General features: G+C 40.3%; 1 protein-coding gene across 1 annotated transcript in view; it reads right to left on the reverse strand.

Moving 5' to 3' along the window:
• Positions 1-20,576, reverse strand: part of cntn4 (contactin 4) — a 124,645-nt gene that overhangs the window by 20,254 nt on the left and 83,815 nt on the right. Inside the window, exon 13 of the mRNA XM_053315477.1 lies at positions 9,310-9,437. Coding sequence (XP_053171452.1) covers positions 9,310-9,437 — 128 coding nt within the window. The remainder of the gene's footprint in view (positions 1-9,309; positions 9,438-20,576) is intronic.

A 20,576-nucleotide genomic window follows, 5' to 3' on the forward strand; every position in this document is an offset into this window, starting at 1 on the left:
TCCAAAATTACCCCTAAGACTGCACGAGATCATTTTTCAGGAACATGTATAGGTATTTATGAGGGGAGTCTAAATCCTTTAGTGTGTTGTGACTGGAAATGAGGACAGCAACTATGTCAAGCCATTTTAACATTTAATAGCTAGACTGGTTATGTATTACAGACATCTGTAATTCAACTCTTCCTAGTCAAAATGAACAATTCCACAGTGTCATTCTTCCTAGGGCAAATGATGTCACTTTTGTCATTCATGTGGATTGGGCTTTCAATTTCAAATAATTACATTTCAAAGATGTTATGAATATGTCACAGTGTCCTATCTACCCATCAACAGATATCCACAGTTCAACTGCGGTTATCAGCAATTGTTTCTAATCATAATTCTAATCGTAGATATCTGGAAATTGTACTAGTGACACAAATTGTGGATTGTGAATATCCGCAATGACAATTCTGCTAGTCACAAAGTATTTTGGACATTCAAAATTACATTATGGGTATATATGGGGTGGGGGGTTTTTTTCATTTTGGGTATCTGATATTCAAATTATGACTAGTAACAAATTGATTGTATCTGAAATGAGAGAAATTCCTAATAGGAAATCTATTCAAAAATTCAGTCTATTGAAATCTTCTTTTTAACTAGGAAGAATTGAATAACAGATATCTGTAATATATATCCAGTCTAGGTATTGAATGTTCAAATGGCCACTTATACTTTTTAGTTGTAGATATCTTGAAATACAATGTCTACTTCTCAGAATATTATTGTGTAATATCTTTAATTACTATTCTGACTAGTGGATATACAGTTTTGACTAGGAGAAAATGCTGTTATGGATATCTAAGATGTAATTACAGATTAGAGCGTAGTTCGATTAAATGTTCAAACAGCTTGCCATAGGCTACGAGGTACAGCCAATGAAAGTGCAAGACATTTCCCATGTCTCTTCTTGCATGTATTTTCATTACAAAACATAGTCTGGGAATCATACAAACTCGTTGGGGATTCCTCCTGGTGAAAGATCTTGTAATGTGTGACCTCCTGTTGCTGATCAGTCATGTAGAATGCAAACCACAAGATTCCCAATTACAAGACAGAAAGTTATGTAATATGAACAGTACAGTGATCTGACGAATTTGAAAGTCATGCGGTGTGACCGAGGCATTAGGTGAGTGATGTAAGCTTGAATAATGCATCGAGGAGGGCACTGAAGAGCCATGAGCCATGTGATCTGTGGATTTGGAGCAATGCCTCACACCCAATCCTTCAAACTGAGATTCATGCAGATGATGTGACAGCATGCAGGTTCAAGACAAACACAGACTTCTGAAGGAAATGGTTATTCACAGGTAGATCATAAGCCTTTTTGTAAAAGGATCAACAAAATCTGACGGTACACATCAGACTAAGGTTCACACCATGTACTCAAAGACTCAAAAAACTGGGAGTACAGGAGGAAAACCAACCCATGGGGTCATGTTATTTTAGTCTAGTTGGCTACTTATCTCTACTTTCTTATGTTCAAGATATGGTATGTTCTTATTTACAAATGCAAGGCCATGCAAAGACCTTCAGATAGGCAGGTATACTCATACTTAAAAGAGGACACACGGAACAAGATTCCAAAACACCAACACAATGTATAGCATGACCTGCTGAACTATAGCGACCCATATTCAAACTGAATGTAACATGGAATCTTATAACAAACTGCATAATACTATTTCTCCCACCCAATGAAATCAGAGGGTGGAAGGTGGAAGCTATTTTATATGCCATTTATATGAAATTATTCATGGCATATGAAACTATTTTCTTTTAAGAACAATTAGCTTTTTTAAAACTCTGACCTCTGAGTGGTGAAAAGGTTGATGTGTTATTTTACCAACAAATTTATAGTATCGTTGGAGTGTGATAACATATTTATATTCTCATCTAAAATAGGCAACACTTCACATATTACAGAACAGATCAGAGCTGAATACTAGAAAGACAGAAGACTAAAAGGATTCTCAGTACTAAAGGCACCGTTTCACATCAAAAAGTATTAATGCATGTATCAAATACATGACTTACACACTCTTATTTTTTGCGTGACATACAAAAATAACGTACAAAGCTGACATGTTAATGCAGTTGTTATTCCAATTACTTTACTATCAAAAGTGTCCTATTCTAATAGTTACTCTAAGCTTATTTCTCAATATACAGCTCAGCGTAAAAACAAATATGAAGACATTTTTCAAGAAAGCAGCCAGACCTCCTGCACACTCATTCACACAATCACACATCTAAAAACTGGATCAACTCCAGAATGAATCAGCCTCATTCCACGTGAGTCCAGACAGCCCACTGTAATCCTTCAACAGCCTCATTGTCCAGACAAACTACCTACAGCACATTATACAATCTTTTTGCTGCATTCTTGTTAAGGAGATACATTTACACAAGAGCCACAGAGAAAGCTTTAACCACAAGAGAAGAAATTAGCAACCGAAGAGACAGAGAGAGAGAAGGTGTATCTGACTGACGTTATCCGTTATCTTTCTTTCATGGAGATGAAGTAACTTATCATGACATAATGTCCATTTGTGACTGTTGGTCATCTTGTGTGTTAACATAACTTTGTCGCTGTTGGTTAACCAGTCTGATATCACAATGACAAGCAGGCTAACTCTACTGGTTGTTTCATTTAAATGATGTTGTTAACTTTCAATTATTGATGAGAGGAGTTCACTTTAGAGCAGCAGCATGTTGGGCTGCCACACTGACCTGCTGTGGGTCCAGACTGGACAGCTGAGGCAATGAGGCCCGACTCTGCACCAGCAGAGCGGAGCTCTCCATCCTGTCCCTGGTGATGCCATGCTAGTCCAAATCCATTCTCGCCGTTAAATTAACAACAGCGATCAACTGTCCTTGACGACTTCTACAACAAGCTAACTGTTGTGTTGGTTATACACAAGTAGCTATCTATTGTTCAATTAAAAAAGGAACTGTAATTCTGAAAAAAAGGAAATGTGGACTCTGTTGAAAAGGGATGAACAAAATGTCATTTTTAGTGATGTCTTTAAAGCGAAACAAGTTTACAATTTGCACATTTCTGTGCTATACCCTTCTATATGAATCTATCTTACAGTGGTAAGCAATGAAGATGACATTCAGAAACAATCAGTGGACCAATACAATGTCCACTGACTTTTATATCATATTATGTGATTTGCATCATGTGTTTTTGTCAATCATAGATAAGCATAATGCAAAATGAAGTACATTGAATTGATATATGAAATCCAGCCTGAAGGAGGAGAGCAGGAGCTTGTCCTCCCTATACTCTCCTATGCTTTACACAAATTACCCTTCCCCCTCTTACCTGCCCTACAGATGTCGCTGTTTAAGTATTTCATTCAGAAATTTAAAAAAGGATTTTTCAGAAATATTTCATAAACTGAGATTTGGTAATGGTTTATTTCAACCAATTACTATTTTTTATATTTTGATTTCCCTCTCGCTTCTCAAAAACAGAGAAGCAACCCCCTGTGCCTCTATGGATGAGCCTCCTCAGATTCAAAGGTAAATTACTGTAACATTATGCATTGCATTCCATGCAGCTGAAAAAGCCCTTCAATCCTCAGTGTAATCTCTCAGGTCATTTTGAAACAAAACTGCTGTGACCGTTTTAAAAGGAAATCATTCCATTCCCAATTTTTTCCTTCCAGTTGCTTTTCACACCAAGCAGAATGCTTTCATCAGCACATCACAAACTCTTTTGACGTGCTTTTTTGAATGCCATTCATTTTTCAAAGGACATATCAAAGGTCTCTCAAGGACAAACTTCAATTGGAGGAGAACCTTGTGTATGTCGCTCAACAGACACATACAAAATGCTCTCAATAGCGTATTCATATGTTGTGCAGTGGCAAGACCTAAAATCACTGAGGCGTTAGTACATAATGGCGAGAAAGGAAGAAAGGGCTGCATTAGCACAGCTACAGTATATCCCAAAGAAGAACCTCATTACTATCCACAGAGCATAATGGCACAGGAGGAGAGCCAGAGAGAGGGCCAGGAAGTGTGAAAATGCATTGCGATACCACTGCTTTTACAAAGCAGCAGCTAGGACAGAAACACAGCAGACATCTAAGAGAAAGTTGACCAGTAGCTCAACAACTCTTGTTGAATGAGTTGAGCACAATGAGCACAACTGAACACAAGAGCAATATTTAGACACATGCAAAGCATTGATGACACTGCCAGACATCACTGCTGAATTCAACATCAAGGAACCTACTCTGAAGGAGATGCAGGAGGTCCTGAAAGGCACAGGAACAAGCTCAGCTCCAGGACCTAGTTAAGGCCTGTACAAGTTTAACAAGAGGTGCCCCAGGCTCTTTCACTGTCTATGGAGGATCTTCAAGGCGTTGTGATCTAGAGAAAGAGGGGCTGGCCCAGCAGTGGAGGGTTGCTGAGGCTGTCTGGATTGCAAAAGAGAAGAACTCAAGTAACATTGAGTTGTTCAGAACCATCTCATCAGCACTGAAAGCAAGGTATTCAGTATTGTTGCCCAATGTCTGATTGAGTACCTCCTAAAGAGCTAGACACCCCAGTGCAGAAGGGGCTTGTCCCAGGCATGGTGTTGAAGTCGAGGATGGCAATGGATAAGTTCTTCTTCATCCTAAAAGGCATTCACATCTCGTCTATTACTGAGAAGCCGTTTAGAATCCAAGGCAAAGTCTTTGATAGCACCCTAAAGACAGTGCATCACTCTAATCAATGAGCTAGTAGTTGGAGTCATGGCTGAATTAAGAATCAAGTTTTTGATGCAGTTGTTGAATGATATTTTTCCCAGCACAACCAACCCATATTGCTGAGGGTTGGCTGAGATTCCAACATGCCCCCTATGTCACTCAAGAGGATCACTCAAACACATCCTTAACTGTTGCCAAAAGGCTCTGGGAGAGGAATGCTATCACTGGCATCATGACCAGGTCCTGAAGGCAGTGACTGATTTCATCTGCATGGGGAGCAGCCAATCCAAACAACAGCACCCAGAAAGATAAGCCATTGCATTTATCAAGGCAGGGGAGAAACCACAGGCTCAGGCAAGGATGTCAGACAGGCTCTCATCACTGCATGGGGTTTGGCAGCTGAAAGTCAACCTGGGGAAGCAGCTCATTCCCAGAAATCATTGCAGTGACCATACTAAGGCCAGACATGGAAACATCAAGGCAAGTGATTCTGCTGGAGCTGACTGTTGCCTGGGATGACCAGATGGAGGAGGTCTACAAGAGGAAGAGGGCCAAAAATAAGAACTTGTTTGGAGAGTGCCAGAAGCAGGGATGGTAGGTGCAATGCATCCCTATGGAGGTGGGCTGCAGAGGCTTTGTTGGCCAGTCTTTCTACAGGTCCCTCAGTCTCCCAGGCATCACAGGACTGCACAATAAAAAAGCCATCAAAAACACTACCAAGGCTGCAGAGAAGGCACCCAAATGGCAATATATCAAGGGAGGGGGAGGATCTGTGGATTACACAGGCCACTTGGACACAAGTTAGGGCTTTATAAACCCTGGCTGGGTCACCTGAACCATGTTGTATGATTGTTGATAGACCTGAAAGACCCCAGGTTACATCACTGACAATGTGTATAAGTTGTATGTAATAACCAGAAATCTGATGGTGATCACTAAAAGATGACTGTAGATTTCTATAATGCCATCAGGAATCACACATTGCATTCTATCACACAGTTGCTGGCATTCAACATGGACAGAAGGGTTTGGTATAAAACTGAAATCCATTTCTGCCCTTTCCCTTTTGATTTATTCTCTACAGCTCAAAAAAGCCCCAAAGTGAGTAAATCATTGATTAGTGTCGTATTTTTCTAGGTTTAATTCCAATCTCATGTAACTCAGGAGCTTTGTGAGATTGGAATTGTAAGCTAAATGCTAATATCAGCACGCTAAACCACATTTTAACAGAATTTCCAAAATAAATGGCAAAAGAAAGTGTGAATCAGCATGTTTCAATCCACTACTATCAGTGCCATTATACTATTGCAACAAAAGAGGATGCAACAAGATGACATAATAAAAAGGGTGCATGGTTTTTCCAATAATGGAAAACCATGTGGAAAACATGATGGAAATAGGGAATTTATATGTGTTTCATGTATCGTTTTAAGGTACATCACATCTTTTTCTCTGACACTATTTATAATCTCTCTAGAGGAACGGAAGCTTCTTCATGTATATTTTGATTTATTTATCAGGTCTTTTTCCATTGTTGCCTTTTCTTTTTTACTTTCCAATTTCCAGCATTTCCACTCTGGTTTCTTTATGCACAAATTGAACGTGTGCATAAAAACAGGAGGATGAAAACACACTCAGTGACAACTCAAACATGCTGATGTTTAGCACATATGTTTATCGTGTTCAAAATACATTGCCATCCCTAGAGCCATAGTTGAAAAGGGCCAAATAGAACATGATAGTGACAAAATATTTCCCTTTTTGCTTTCTAAACACCTCCAAAGGAAAGGGTGTAATGATATGTCAGTGTTGATGGATTACCTTCAGGGTTTACAGAGGCAAACAGAAGTGAACACAGTATGATCTCAGAAGTTTTGAGTTCACTGACCATCTGTAATGATCGGAGGCAACCCTAATTGCAACGGCTCATCTCCAGTGTAATCAAAATTCACAGAGCACGTCTATAATCAAGTGCAATTAATCTGCTAATATCCCCCCAGTGTTGGAATAATGGGGACATTAACAGGGCTCATCTGTTGTGACTGCTCCGGTGCTGTTTGCTAGGTGGCTTATTCACAGCAGGAGACGCTGAATGCTTTTTGACAGGTATTTTTCAGCATTCATATCACCAAAGTCAATTTGAATAAACTACTGTCATCTCCTATAATGGCTGCTCCCACAACACAAATTTCTTCCCGCTAAACAGGTTTCCAATCCTCAATCAAATAGTGCATGTAAATTACCCCATCCCATTTTCCAAACAATATTGATTGTGACAGAGAGGCATAAGATCATATACAGGAACATTTGTACATCAGCTGCAGAAAACAGCTTTAACATATGATGATGGAAAGGAAGCGGGTGAGAGAGGGTGTCAAATAAAACCCCTCTTCCTTTTCACAAGAATAATAAGTGGATAACGGCGCTATCTATTTATGCTGAGAGGACACACACAGTGTTTCCTTCCAGCTTGATTGGAAAATCACATATAGGCCATCAACCTGAACCTACAGAGAGAGCGGCAGGTTTCACCCCCCCCCCCCTCCAAATGGTGATTGGCTGGTGCTTCTCTACCATTTTCATTTCATAGTGTGTGATAAATGGGTAAAAGGACAATGTAGAGTGTAACTGACACGGTGTGGCAATGTTGTGCTTTTCATTAGACTTCAAAGTCAAGCTCCTTTCAGGAGCAAATCAGGACAATTAACATGTACATGTGCAAAAATACAAACACACTGACATTTTACATTGTTAATTTCTTCCCTTAAATTATGCAAAGGTTACTGATTATTTTTGTAGAAAGGCAGAGTCAATGGGAGGCAGAGTGAGGCATCAGCATAAATCAGCAGCAAGGTGCACTCTAAGCTCTCCCTACATCCTTGACTGCTGCTGACTTTCAAGCATTCATAATATATGAAATCTGTCTTTTATAATTCAACAGAAAAAGGAAACATGCCTTGATAGTGATTTACAGAAGACAGAGCTGTTCCAGAGTTTTAAAAAAAAGTCCATTATGTGATGTGTTTTCTGGTAAAATGAGAATTACTGTATAGATACGGGACATTTGTCTTGCTGTTATTCACATTGGTATTAATCAATATTTTTTCAAAGTATTCAATCAAACACTAGCCTCTAGGCCAAAAAAGTCAATTAATCTAGGTTTCTATGGCAACTACTTGGAAAAATTGGGGTGAAAAAACTGCAACCCCTTTGCTGTTTGATATAGTATTCCAAAAGATTTTTACAGATTGCTAACTTCTAGAAGAAAGACAACTGAATGGATTGAACCCTTCAGCAACAATCATAAACTACAGAAGAAGAATGGGAAGCTTTGTCTTCTAGACGTTATAAAAAATGATTTTTCTTTTGAGAGTGGTGGAAAACACAGCAGTTCTCATCATATAGTCTGAGAGACTGAGAAGCACCACTTTTTGAAAGGTTTTTTTTTTTGGGTTCTTCATACCTGTGTAGTTCATCCCCTACCAGGTGAAAGGTTTATACCGAGACAAGCAAACAATAAGTGCGTGCTGCATGACTACAAGTGTTTATACTAAACTGTATTCTCTCTTAGGTAGGTAAATAACAGTTCGGAGGGAATTTGCAGAGCATGATCCCGCCTTCAGGGTTTGCTTTATCTCAGAACTTGCTGCATGTAGTGAAACTCAAGGAATGCAATGGCAGTTGCCTGGTTTGTCTACAGATTTTAATGCAAATATTCCATGATGTGCTGAAATATACTTGTAAATCAATACCAAACCTTTTGAAATATGAAGCATGAACTTTCCTCCCTAAGGCCAATATAGGGAAGATCAATAATTCTATAAATCTACACAAGCAAGCCGACAAGGAAGGTCAAGGCGGAACAAATAACAATAACACAAATAAACCACGCAACCTCTGTGAAAGGGGGGTCACAGTGAGGGTATAGTTCACTGAATATGTCAGCAAGTCCCCCAGGAACTAGAGGAGGTGAGAACACTATCCCCCATGGAAATAGGACAGAAAAACAGCAGTGTGCACAGAATAAAGCCATTCAATGCACAGCACTTTATACCCAGCTCACATTCATTTTTAATGAAGTATAATAAGTCACAGCACCAGAGCAGAAATGCAATCCCCAGCCCAGATGATCTAGCAACACTAGGCCTTTTTCACACAGCGTATCCTTTGACAGTACTGGAGGCACCAAGGCAGTGAGCTGAATGTTTTCAACACCTCTGCAAACAGACATGGCAACCGAGGTGTCTCAGTCTCTCTAGTAATGACAGCACTGAAAAAAAGCCCTGCTCCTCAAGGCTTATCAAAAGACGAGGAGAGGGCAAGGTGGTTGGATGCTTCAAAAATCAGTGTCTGTCTTTACTACGTTGGTCATATTCTATTTATGAAATCGAATATTTCTGTGTAGTTTTCTAGGGGTAGAATGAAATATCAAGTGACTCTGGCATGCTGTGACAGTGAAAAACATGTTTGAAAAAATGTCGGGTGGATTATTGGTCTGGGTCTTTGCTGACTGAATTGTAAAAGAGACTTTGATAAAATGTAAAGATGAAAAAGGACAAACCTTTAACTGTGATGCTTCCTGTGCTGCTCGCCACGCCAAACTGGTTGCTTGCCACACAGGTGTAGAAGCTTGCGTCAGATTTGGTTACGTTCCATATGCGAAGGTTACCGTTGTCCAGAATGGAAACCCTGTGGTAAAAAGAAAAGAGAAAATGTTTTTTAAAAAAGCTTTTATTTTGCTGGCGTGACATCAGCTTGCACTATTATTAACACATGCTGCAATCCACACTTGGTAAAAATGTAACAGTGTGGCATGATGCTGGCATACAGCAAAGATAAGTGACTAACACTGGGCAGAGAACATTTCTCAGTGTCCCTAATTAAGTTCTTCTTCTTTGCAGATGGCAACGATGAGAAATAGGATTGCATTTTCGGGGGGTGATTAATTCAGTGCATGACTTCAAGAAATCTAGGACAACAGTGGCTCCATGCCCTTTATACAATGGCCACAAGTGCTTCAAAAAGGTCAAAAGGCCTTAACGGAACTTGACATTTTCTAAATAACAAGCAAAAATGGAAATTGTGCCCTTGAAAGCTAGGTACTATGGGAAATCAAGGGTGGACCAACTCATCAAAGCACACTGAATTTTAATTATGTGAAATGCTCTGCTGAATCGGCAAACTGTAAATATGAAACGGCGTCAGCCTGACTGTGAGAGAGGGGAAAATGATGTGTGGCCGGTAAATTGCTCTGTTCACCTACGAACAGAGTCAAAGGAGTCAGAGCAAAGTAAACAGGCTCATCCACTGTTAGATAGCAGCGAGGGTGTTACATACTGCGAAATTATGTAAAGAGGAGAGCTGGGGTTTTTTGTGATGGTTCTTTACTTACACAAGTTATTCCACTCATATGTTGGCACACACACAGACACTTAAAGCTGCATCAATCAATATATTCCTTTATATATTAACAACTGGTTAAGTGCACATGTGTAATGTGAAAGTGATTGCTTGTAGTGATGAACCCACTGAGGATTATGAGCTGACTCTGCAGATTCCCTCAGCTCCACAGAGCATTTTGGTGTGTTTCAGCTCATTGTTTTGGGTTTATGGCCCACATCTGTTCTCATTAAGCCTATTTCCTAATGAACAACTATTCTCTTATAAACCCACTGACTGGCAGATAAAGTTAGTGAGCAGTTGTTAAACATATAAAAGCAACTCTATACAGTGTTCCTATGTCAAAGTTGGGTTTACAGTTTACTGTGCTGCCCCCAAGTGGCCAAAAAGAAGTCAATTAATAAAGGTTTCCTGTAAGCATCTAAGTACATTTACCTCTTACTTACAGTTTAAAAGTAGAAGGTCTAGCTAGTCTAGGTGTAGTCAGGCTGGTGCCTTTAGAGAACCTCTTTATAAACCAGTGTCAAATATCCAAAATCACCATAAACCCCACCACTTATAACACTGATGGCTATTTCTTTGTCCGTTTGTATTTACAGCTCTTGCTACAAAGCACCAATCATCTATCTGCCACTATGTCTTCTAATAATTACTACATGACTTAATTCAACCTGCAATCATATTTTTTGGACACTTGGGGGCATTGCAGACAAGCTGTAACAACAACTGTCACACAACATATCACCTTTGAAGTTGATATGACAAACTGGTCAGCAAACAGTTGCCAATATGGAAGCTACTGAGGAACATAGGCTTTTATTAGCTCTATTTTTGGTCTTGCGGGAGACATCAGCAGTAAAAACATTCCACTATGTTCACCAGCTAGCTGCTAATTATCTGCCGTTTATTGCTGGGAAGGTAACTTGAATGGCTTTTTGCTGAAAACTGCTGACTGTGCTACGAAAGAGGTGAGAGTGATCCAAACAGTATGTGCTCTAAGCTCAGTGAAAGTGCAGTAATGTGATATAATGTGTGGGTTTGTACCTACACATGACCCGTTTTACCTACAAGTATGGCATCATGTAAAACAACTGTTGTTTTCAAGTTGCCAGTGCCAGATTTTTATAATCATAGAAAGTAATCAAAAAAGTAAGGAAAGTTAGATTTATACACACTGTTCAGCTGGCAGGTTGTTAGCTATTACTGTGACCCTATATATTTACTGCTATAACTGTAAAGCACCAATTAAAACAGTCTGTCACCACTATATTCAAATACTGAGTGCATGACTGCATTAATTAACAGAGCAACAGGTTCAAAGATTCAAAGCAACAGAGCATGTGAAACGGCCCTGCTGCTCCAAAACATACTCCTACTCTGCTTTTGATCAATTCAAAGCAGCTATGTGACAGTTAGAGACGCCACAGTCGAATGCGAGCCTGAGCTCAGACGCAGAGCATTTTAATAGCCGTGCTAGAAGTCTAAATGACACATGACACACAAAACAGTTCATCAGCTTCTGCTGTTATGTGAGAGCAGAGTGTTTTTTTGTTTGCACCAGTGGATGTGTTTAACTGGATGTACTTGTGAAATGCGGTTGACACAGTGTGACACAGTGTGATATCAACTCCTCCTGCTTCATTGTCTACTCGGTGTCTTTTTTTTCCAAGTGGTGGATGTGATAAGAAAGTGCAGAGATTTTTAGAGAGAGTCTACTTCTAAAACCACACGATGCTGCTGAGTGGAGGCTTCTTGGTTGATATCAGGCTGGGTGAAAAGTGCTGAATGCAAAGTAGCCAACAATGACCATCGGTTACATGAGGTGCATATCGCAGTGTGGGATGGCCTACACTCTAATGGCATCTAACCTGGAGGCTGATCCATTTGAAGACAATGGCCTATTAAATGGCACCACGGTCATACAACTGACCATAAACCTGAGCAGAGTAAGCACAATTAAAACAAATACTACACATTAATTACATTGCATTGCTGGTTCTCTGATGACTCAGGTTATTTAGAGGATAAGAGTGGACTAAAGGCTTAAGCCCACATATATATCTACCATTAATTAACCAGTGAACTTTTTGTAATCAGTGAGTGTGAAAACAAATGGGAAAACATATAATTGTAACTAGAACAAGCTCTGACCTAATTCAAGTCAAACAGCACGGGGCTCACAGCAATACCTCAACATAACTAAATACCTGAATTTGTGCACTGCGCTGTGTATATCCACAATCCCCTTATCCTCAGGGACAAAACAGCTATCATGTGACTTGCGCACCATGCATCTTGTAAGAGGAGGCTCTGCGGAGAGCGAACAAGTGGTGCTGCATATGAGCACAATGGCTCTTACAGAGTGTTAAATCCTCAGTAGCTCTCCTGTGGAGCCAAGACGGTTCTTGGCCATTCACTGCATTGTCTATCTCTTTAAAAACATTTTTTTATAAAAGCATTATATGAAGACCGGGGAGGCACTTTCCTTTCAACGATGTTACAGAAAGAGGAGCAGACCAGCTGTCTGCATAAGTGTTCATCATTTTAGTTTGAAGCTAATGGAAGAGCAGATGAGGTCAAATATAGTGGAAGTCAGCCGAAGCACAGCGGTGGTGAATAAGAGATGGAGGCTTACTATTAACACGTTTCAGTTTTGCTCCTGCCTTCTCTCTGCTCTGCCACGGCCCAGACAACACGTCTGTACGATGCGCCCATTATGTGAGGAGGCATTTCCCACCTCCATCCCGAGGAGAGCCGATGGTGGAGGCAGGTATCAATAATTCACAGGTGAGATGAACACAAGTGCCACTCCTTTCATCCCTTGCCTCACACACAGGTTTAATGGACACGGCAATAATTCTCCTAAAAGGAGGCGATTATTTTGAACAAGGCGAGATGGCCAAATGCACTCGTGTAATCCTAAAAAACACAGGTGTGTATTTTGGGGGTGAGATCAAGCCTCAGAGGACGGGGGCTATACAGTGTTGATCCTCCCAGCTTCTGTGACAAGATGAAAGAGACAAATAACATCAGTCACAGAGCAGCTATCATGGTGTACTGTGAAGTGGAAATCGCAGGGAAGAGCCGGCTCCAAAGTAAAAAAAAAAACAAAAAAAAACACAACCTGTTTTTGTTATTTCCTTACATTCTCTTTGAGACGCTGTTAACAGATGCAGGCGTTGGTTTTTGTAAGCTTCCTCACAATCAAAAAGGCACTTGAAAACCACGGTTTGATGTTTCATTCAGACATATTTTGTCTTTGATCTGTTTGATAAATTCTACATTGTGAGAGGAAACTGTCACAGTCCAAATAATGAGTCACAAAAAAAAGCAAGGAAACTGCGTCGAGAGCAGCCGCTTTGAACTAAGTGTGGGCCTGAGATGTGTAGTGAGTTTTCTAAAAGGCAGCAGCAGGAGCCTCGTGCTCGAATTGGTGAAATTAGCTCGCTCTCTATATAAACACACTAACTCGCTAATGCTGCTGAAGAATTGGAGTGTACTCATAAAAATTCAACATGCAAACAATATGCATAATCACAGATCAGAATGTGATTTGAGAGTTCCAAAAAAGGGCCGTTCATGAATACTTAGTGACTCCGAGATGCCATGGCTGATTGGTAGCATGACTGCAGGGTGGAGGCCTGTATGCGTCTCTACTTAATTAACAGGGTAAATAAAACTGGCTTGTGAAAATAGGGGTTAAGATTCTATCAGTGGAACTACTCAGCCATGAGACCACAGGAAGAGAGATCGTCACAAGCTTACGGTGATTTTCACCAAATAATTAGTCTCAGCTAAGGCCTTCTATACACAAAGATTACTGCCTCAGTGCACACACACACACACACACACACACACACACACACACACACCACTTGCTCCACTCGCCACCACGGCAGCCATTCTCTTCCAAATACCAGTTAACTAAATGGAAAAAAAGTAAGTATGAAAAAAGCACTGCAGGGGAAGTGTTTGATATTGTGTTTGCCGGCCGCGGCGAGCTCACAGATAAGGTGAGGCGTGTCTGCGTTACCATTTCCGACCCCCATTGACCATCATCGACCTACCTGCGGGTGATGTTTCTAATCATAATTGTATCAAAACGTCAGTGTTGTTAACAGTGCCTGAGGCGATAATGTGGTGAGTGTGTGGAGAAAGAGGCGAGGTCACCATATCCTCTGAGCCGGGACAAGGGGTGGGACCTAACTTCAGGTGTTGATCTATGCTCTTGCCTGCTTTAAAAACCCTGAAGTGTATAAGGGGGTGGGGTTGTCTGAGATAAATTGAAAGGCTGTCTTTCCTAAGGTTCCCCACAGTGTGCTGTGCTGGAGAGAAACGGCCTTGTCAGCTGCATAAATCAAGCCCAGCTGTGCGGCGTAGACCCGGAACGCTAGAACCTGCAGAGTGCAATGCAAGTGCGGTAAAACTTCTCAGATGTTTCCTTTTATGCAGCTTTAAGAATTAAAAGAACGTGCATTCTGCTTTCATGTGAAGTCATCAACATCAAGGTTAACGCTCAATTAGAGGCCGCAAAGCAGGTGCGCTCTTGATTTTTGTTATCGTTCTTTCAGTTATCAAAGCGACTGGCTGACACCGGTGAAACAGGGACACCTGGGCATTTACTTTTGACAATTCTCCGATACAGGTGTAATTGATATTGATTTTTGCTGTACTCAGACCTGTACCAATGACTCTCATCTTGTCACATGGATCATTAGCCGCAGTAAATGATCCCAGTATTATCACATGGCCGTGTGATAGGAGATGATTAACTTGGAGGTGATTTGAAAAATTAAAGCTATGCCTAACATTTAAATGCAACAATAGATAGAGGCAATCCATGAAACCCTTGATCATAACTCTGCTGCATCAATGACAGCTTAGTTCTTGTCAAACATATTTGTCTTTCTGCCATACAAAAGAAATATCTGAAGACTGAAATATCTCAACAAATATTGAAAGCCATAACATTTTGACATTTGTGGTCCTCAGAGGAGGAATCCTCAAGACTTTTCATCATTTCTTGACTTTTTATTAAGCACCACCATGAGTTTGGCATTTTTAATTTAACAAAATATGTCTTCATAGGACAAATTGTGATGACTTTGGTAGTCTAGACTTTTTACATAGAGCCATCATAGATTAAATGCCTATTTGTCCAATACTTTGGCTTATGACCAAATATATACAAAAGTCATGACATTTCCATCAGCCTCCGCTGTACTTTGTGTTTATTGCCAATTAGCAAATGGAAGCATGCTAACACACTGAACCGACAAGGAACATTGTAAGCACCTGCTGACATTGTCATTGCGAATTTGTTAGCATGCCAACATTATTATTTTAGGGTTTTTTGTCATTATTGGGCAGTTGGTGGCAGAGGGGCTGACAGGAAACAAGGGGAGAGAGCGGGGTATGACATGCGACAAAGGCCCCCACCGGACTCGAACCAGAGACGTTGGAGGTACATGTGCTATAACCACTCTGCTACAAGGGCTCTCTAACATTATCATTCAGTTCAAAGCTCTGCCCAAGTGTGCAGCCTCACAGAGATACTAGCATGACTATGGACCAAATCTGACCAAAATCTTGACATCTGTCTCTCTATTAATGAAGCTGTATTGTGTTACCTGGATGTGCATTTATTTTACACAGTCAAGAAAGGCACCACTGAATACTTAAACACATTTGACCCTGAAATCATTAAAAGTGTGTCATGACACTATTTAACTTTAAATTTAGCCCTGACCTGATAGCTATCTTTATTCATTTTTCACAAATATGTAGACAGGAAGCTGCTGGCAGTGATCACTGAGGACCAAAAGAAGAGCTAGAGAAATGACTGTTGTACAATCCAACTACATGAGACACTCTGCGTCCAGTGTATTTAACATTCTGGGTTTAGGTTTGGAGTATCTGTAATACTGTAGGAAAGTTTTGGAAAGTTGTGCACCTTTGTAAGAATGATGACAGTTGGTAGGATGGAAAAATAAGTACGGATTTATAAAAAAAAAGAAAAAAAAAAAAAAAAAAAGCGAGGAGTTGTGCTTTAAATATGCTAGTGAGTCAGAGCTCAGCCTGATCATATTAAAACGCCTGGTAGCCAAAACGAGGAGCACAAATCACTCCCTCGGTGTTACAAGTTATCAGGCGGCTCGATTACAGTTTACTCTACCAGGCTTTACCAAAGTACCGCACTGTGCAGACAATTACCATCGGTCGTGTAAGAAAATGCCCATCTGACAGGGATCTTTTGGAGGTGTCAATCAAAGCTTGACAACAATATAACAAGTGTTTTTTGTGACCAGTGTTGCAGGGAGCTCTTGCTTCAAGACAGCGCAAATGATTATGAATGATTGACACAGAATAATCGCTCATTCTCCGGCTCTCAACAAAAGCAACTGGCAGCAGGGTTATGAGCTCTTTTTCCTATTCAGCTATGTTACCAGTGGAGTAAGTTCCAGGCGGCAATACTTGAAATGACTTTCCTTTTGGTTCACTGTGTATTGACACTTGTCTCCAGGGCACTGGCTAACATTAAAGCTTCTCTGGCAATATTGTTGCTTTATAAAAACACGGCCAGGGGACAGAGGTGCTGGGCTGCAACGCTAGTATTAATCTCTTGCTCTATGAAATGCACAAGACCGCTACTGCTCCAGTGTGTATTACCATAATGTAGGCAGGGAAATGGCAAGTTCTTCCCCATTGCCTCAACAGCTGAGATGAATTAAGCTTTTTCTCTCTTTTTTTGCATTCTCCTTTGATAGATGCAGCAGGAATTGCACACTTGGTTATTACACCAGCAGTTTTTTAGACCATTTGAATATTGGATGCTCCATTCCAGGAATGGGTTGCTAGATTTATTTATTAAATAAACAAAAGTTAAGCCTCAATATTCATAATTTTGAGATAAATGAAATTAAATGTACAACACATTTTGGCACCTGGTCTCCCTTCAACAATAAACGGAGAAACTGCTTACATAATGTCCCCAGGCATGAAAATATTGTCAACTTCTTATCAGTGCTTATAATGAAAAAGTAACAATAAAAACACACTCCAACTCTCTCTCACACAAACAAACAGTGAAAATGAATTTTCTCTGAATAAATGCGTAAAAGTGGCTTTTTTTTCTTTTTTTTAGGAAGGTGTCTTAATGAAGCAGGCTGACTGAGAATGTCTTAATTCCCGCCTGTGGAACATGATGTGATTGTGTTTGTAATTGCATTGCAAGGAGAGGGAGTTCATCAAGCTGGGCCGTGGAGAGGTTTGTGTATGTACTTCCAGAGGATTCCTTTAATCACAAATTGCTCTCCTGGTTTATTCCCTTCCAGAGATATTCATCTCTTCTCGTGTGTGCTGAGGTATCCCTTCAGGAATAAAGAGCACACATATGTTCCACAGGAAATTGTCAGAGGAACCAAGATGGATTACTCATGCTGCGCTGGCGGATTCTCACTTTGAAAAATGATATCAGCCACAGTCTCCCAGATAAAAATAATCCCGGCGAGCAGTACATGGGATGCAGACGGGTAAAGAGGGTTCTGACCTAATCTCAGCAAACATCTCAGAATTCACTTTATCTGCGGTCTGATATATATATATATATATATATATATATATATATATATATATATATATATATATATATATATTGAGTTTAGTCAGTCAGCACCAGATTCTTTGCAGAAGCATGTTTTACAACTCTCCGCCCCACCTCGCTCCCTCCTCCTTTACAATGAGAAAAACTGCTAATTTAGCAGAATGGTGCAGAAAGATGATTGCAATTTTATGGCCCTATTTGATCTGAACTCATGGCTCAAAGGTTTATACTTTGAGTGATGTAGTGGGATGTATGGCCACATGACTGGAAGGTAAATTGATCTACTAATTGATGGTCTCTAAATACAACAACAAAATCAATTAAGGCCAATAATCATGACTGACAAACAAAGACTGATGTACTGTCTGCCCATCAAGGATGTGTCCTAAAATGTAAATCACACTAACCCTAACAAAGAGGCATCTGAGACACTGTCAAGAATTTTGACAGTTTGAACATAATGCTACTGTAATGTACTTGAAGGCAAATCAGAAGCTTTGCAAAGACCACACTCTTTATATTCCCCAAGCTCAGTATTTATCTACAAGATTCAAGTCTAGAAACTTACCACTAATAATCAACTGACCATTTGTTAAGCTCTGCCCCCTTAGTAACTGTTGCCTGTCAACCTTTCCATTCTTGCACAGGCAATTTACAATGATAATTGGAGCAGATTTGCCATTTGAAATTCTCATTAATTTTTGGAACAACAGGTCCTTGATTACAAACTGAGGTAGACAATAGCAGCCTTTTCATTTCTAGCCGGCGACTCTCAATTTTCCCAGCTGAAGTGGATGTTCTATTGTGAATGGATCTTCCTTTAATCAATCTGTAGCCTAACTGATAATAATGTAATATGAAATACTCCATGGCCTTGAAAGTAACACAAGTTAGTACACCTAACTAGCTAGCTTATTACCTAACATACAACAAGGAACATGTTGCTTAATTGTTGGTTTTACAAAGGGTTAAAATAACCCTCCATCCCTGATTCTCTTCATGTAAAGACTATGTTCCTCCTACACCTCCAATCACACAGTTTGAACATGTGGAGAAAACCAAGGCTTCAAAGTCCTGCGTGCCTAGTTACGGTTGCTAAGCTAATGTCACTAATCTTCTATTGTGCAGCCCGCTAGAAATGATTTCTCTAATGGGCAAGGCAAATGCCTTTAATCCACCCTTGTCTAGACCACAGTGAGCATTGTGAAGATCACGGGGCCACTCTCATCTAATCCAAATTTATCTGATGATCACAGCGTGTCAAACACATGGTGCAGTGCCCCCGCTTACAGTCACAAATATATCAACTTACTGATTCATGTTCATCTGCAGTGAAGAGACTTTTGGGGTGGCCAGTGGCAAAGGGTTGGAGACACAGTATGAAAAAAGATGTCTTGGAATTTGGTTACAGACTATTAATGGAAATATAATCAAGCATAATTAGCCTGCCTGTAGCTGCATATTGTCCAGGTAGCTACCCTGCTGACTTTAGATAGTATGAATGATAAAAAAATGCATTATTTTGCCATTCTATATAATTACTTTGATTACTAATCAAACTAGCCGTTTACCTGAAATCCCCTCCGAAAGAAATGTAAGACTTCAGCTCTGCCCACTGATGTTTAAACCAACCCAACGAGATTATTTCTGCCTCCTGAGCAGCTCTAACTCTGAGACATGTTTGGATAAATAAAACATTTAATCTGCCGTGTGGATGTGTGTGCGTGTGTGCTAGCAGGCACCTCTGAACAGTGTTGCTTGTTGTCTGCAGCTGCCAGGATCAGCAAAGCACTAATCCTTGGTTTGCTCCCATTCTCAGGCGAGGAGGGGGGTACCGCACTCCTTCATGTGGCTTTTTTAGCTACAGCCAGAGTGGAGAGGTGTAGGCAAAGACAAAATGAAAAGCACCAGTCAGCTGTCCACCGCAGCCTTGTCAGGTAGTAAACCTTTTTCCTCAAGGCAAAGTAATGAAATAAGTCCTTCTGGGCACATAAGCTCTCTGTATTCAGACCTGGCACTGCTCACGCACACACTTCTAACCTCCGCAGAGAGCCAGAACTCCACTTCACAAGCAGATGTTCAATTAGAGTCAAATGAGGAAATTAGAGATCTGATGAGAGAAAAATGTGAATTGACATTTAAACATGATAAACAGTGTTTTTAATAAGTAGAACAGCATGCAGCCTAAGAATGAGGAGACTGAAATAGTGCCAGGGCCATCCGCTCACACAGATCATTTAATCATCACTTTTATTAATACACCTGTTTCCATGCAGCACTGATTAATTCTAAGTCTTCATAAAATTAAGCCCTGAGACATTTGATGAGACTCTTATTAAAGTTTCCTTGAAACAGAACAAAGGCATCATGGAAAGATAGCGAGATAGGCGATAAGTAAATTAATGCAAAGTTCGCTGCTATGTCTCTTCCACAGTTTTTCGGTGTTCTCTTGACACTTATTCTTTCTGGAGTGCGTCTGGCAGAGCAGATGGGCCTATAAATGGAGATCACTCTGTGAGACATCTCTTCATTTACGTGACAGCCATGCTTATTTGCTCTGCCAATGTAGGAGGGATGTATAATATGCAAGAGGAGCCAGTGTAGCACTGGATCATGACTGCAGATAGAATCTGGCAAATCCAGCCATAGCAAGTGTTGCTCTCTCTACAGACTAATGGAGTAATCAACATCCAGGCCACATACCCACACAGCCTCCTGTGTCTTCTCACTTAAACTCAGTGAGCCACTCAAGGAACTTGTCACCACTTAAAGCTGTAAACACACCTAGAAGATGATTTCTAAACTGCTCAAGGGGAGAAATGAGT

Source organism: Scomber japonicus, chromosome 3 (genome assembly GCF_027409825.1).
Source record: "Scomber japonicus isolate fScoJap1 chromosome 3, fScoJap1.pri, whole genome shotgun sequence".
Classification (NCBI taxonomy): Eukaryota; Metazoa; Chordata; class Actinopteri; order Scombriformes; family Scombridae; genus Scomber; species Scomber japonicus.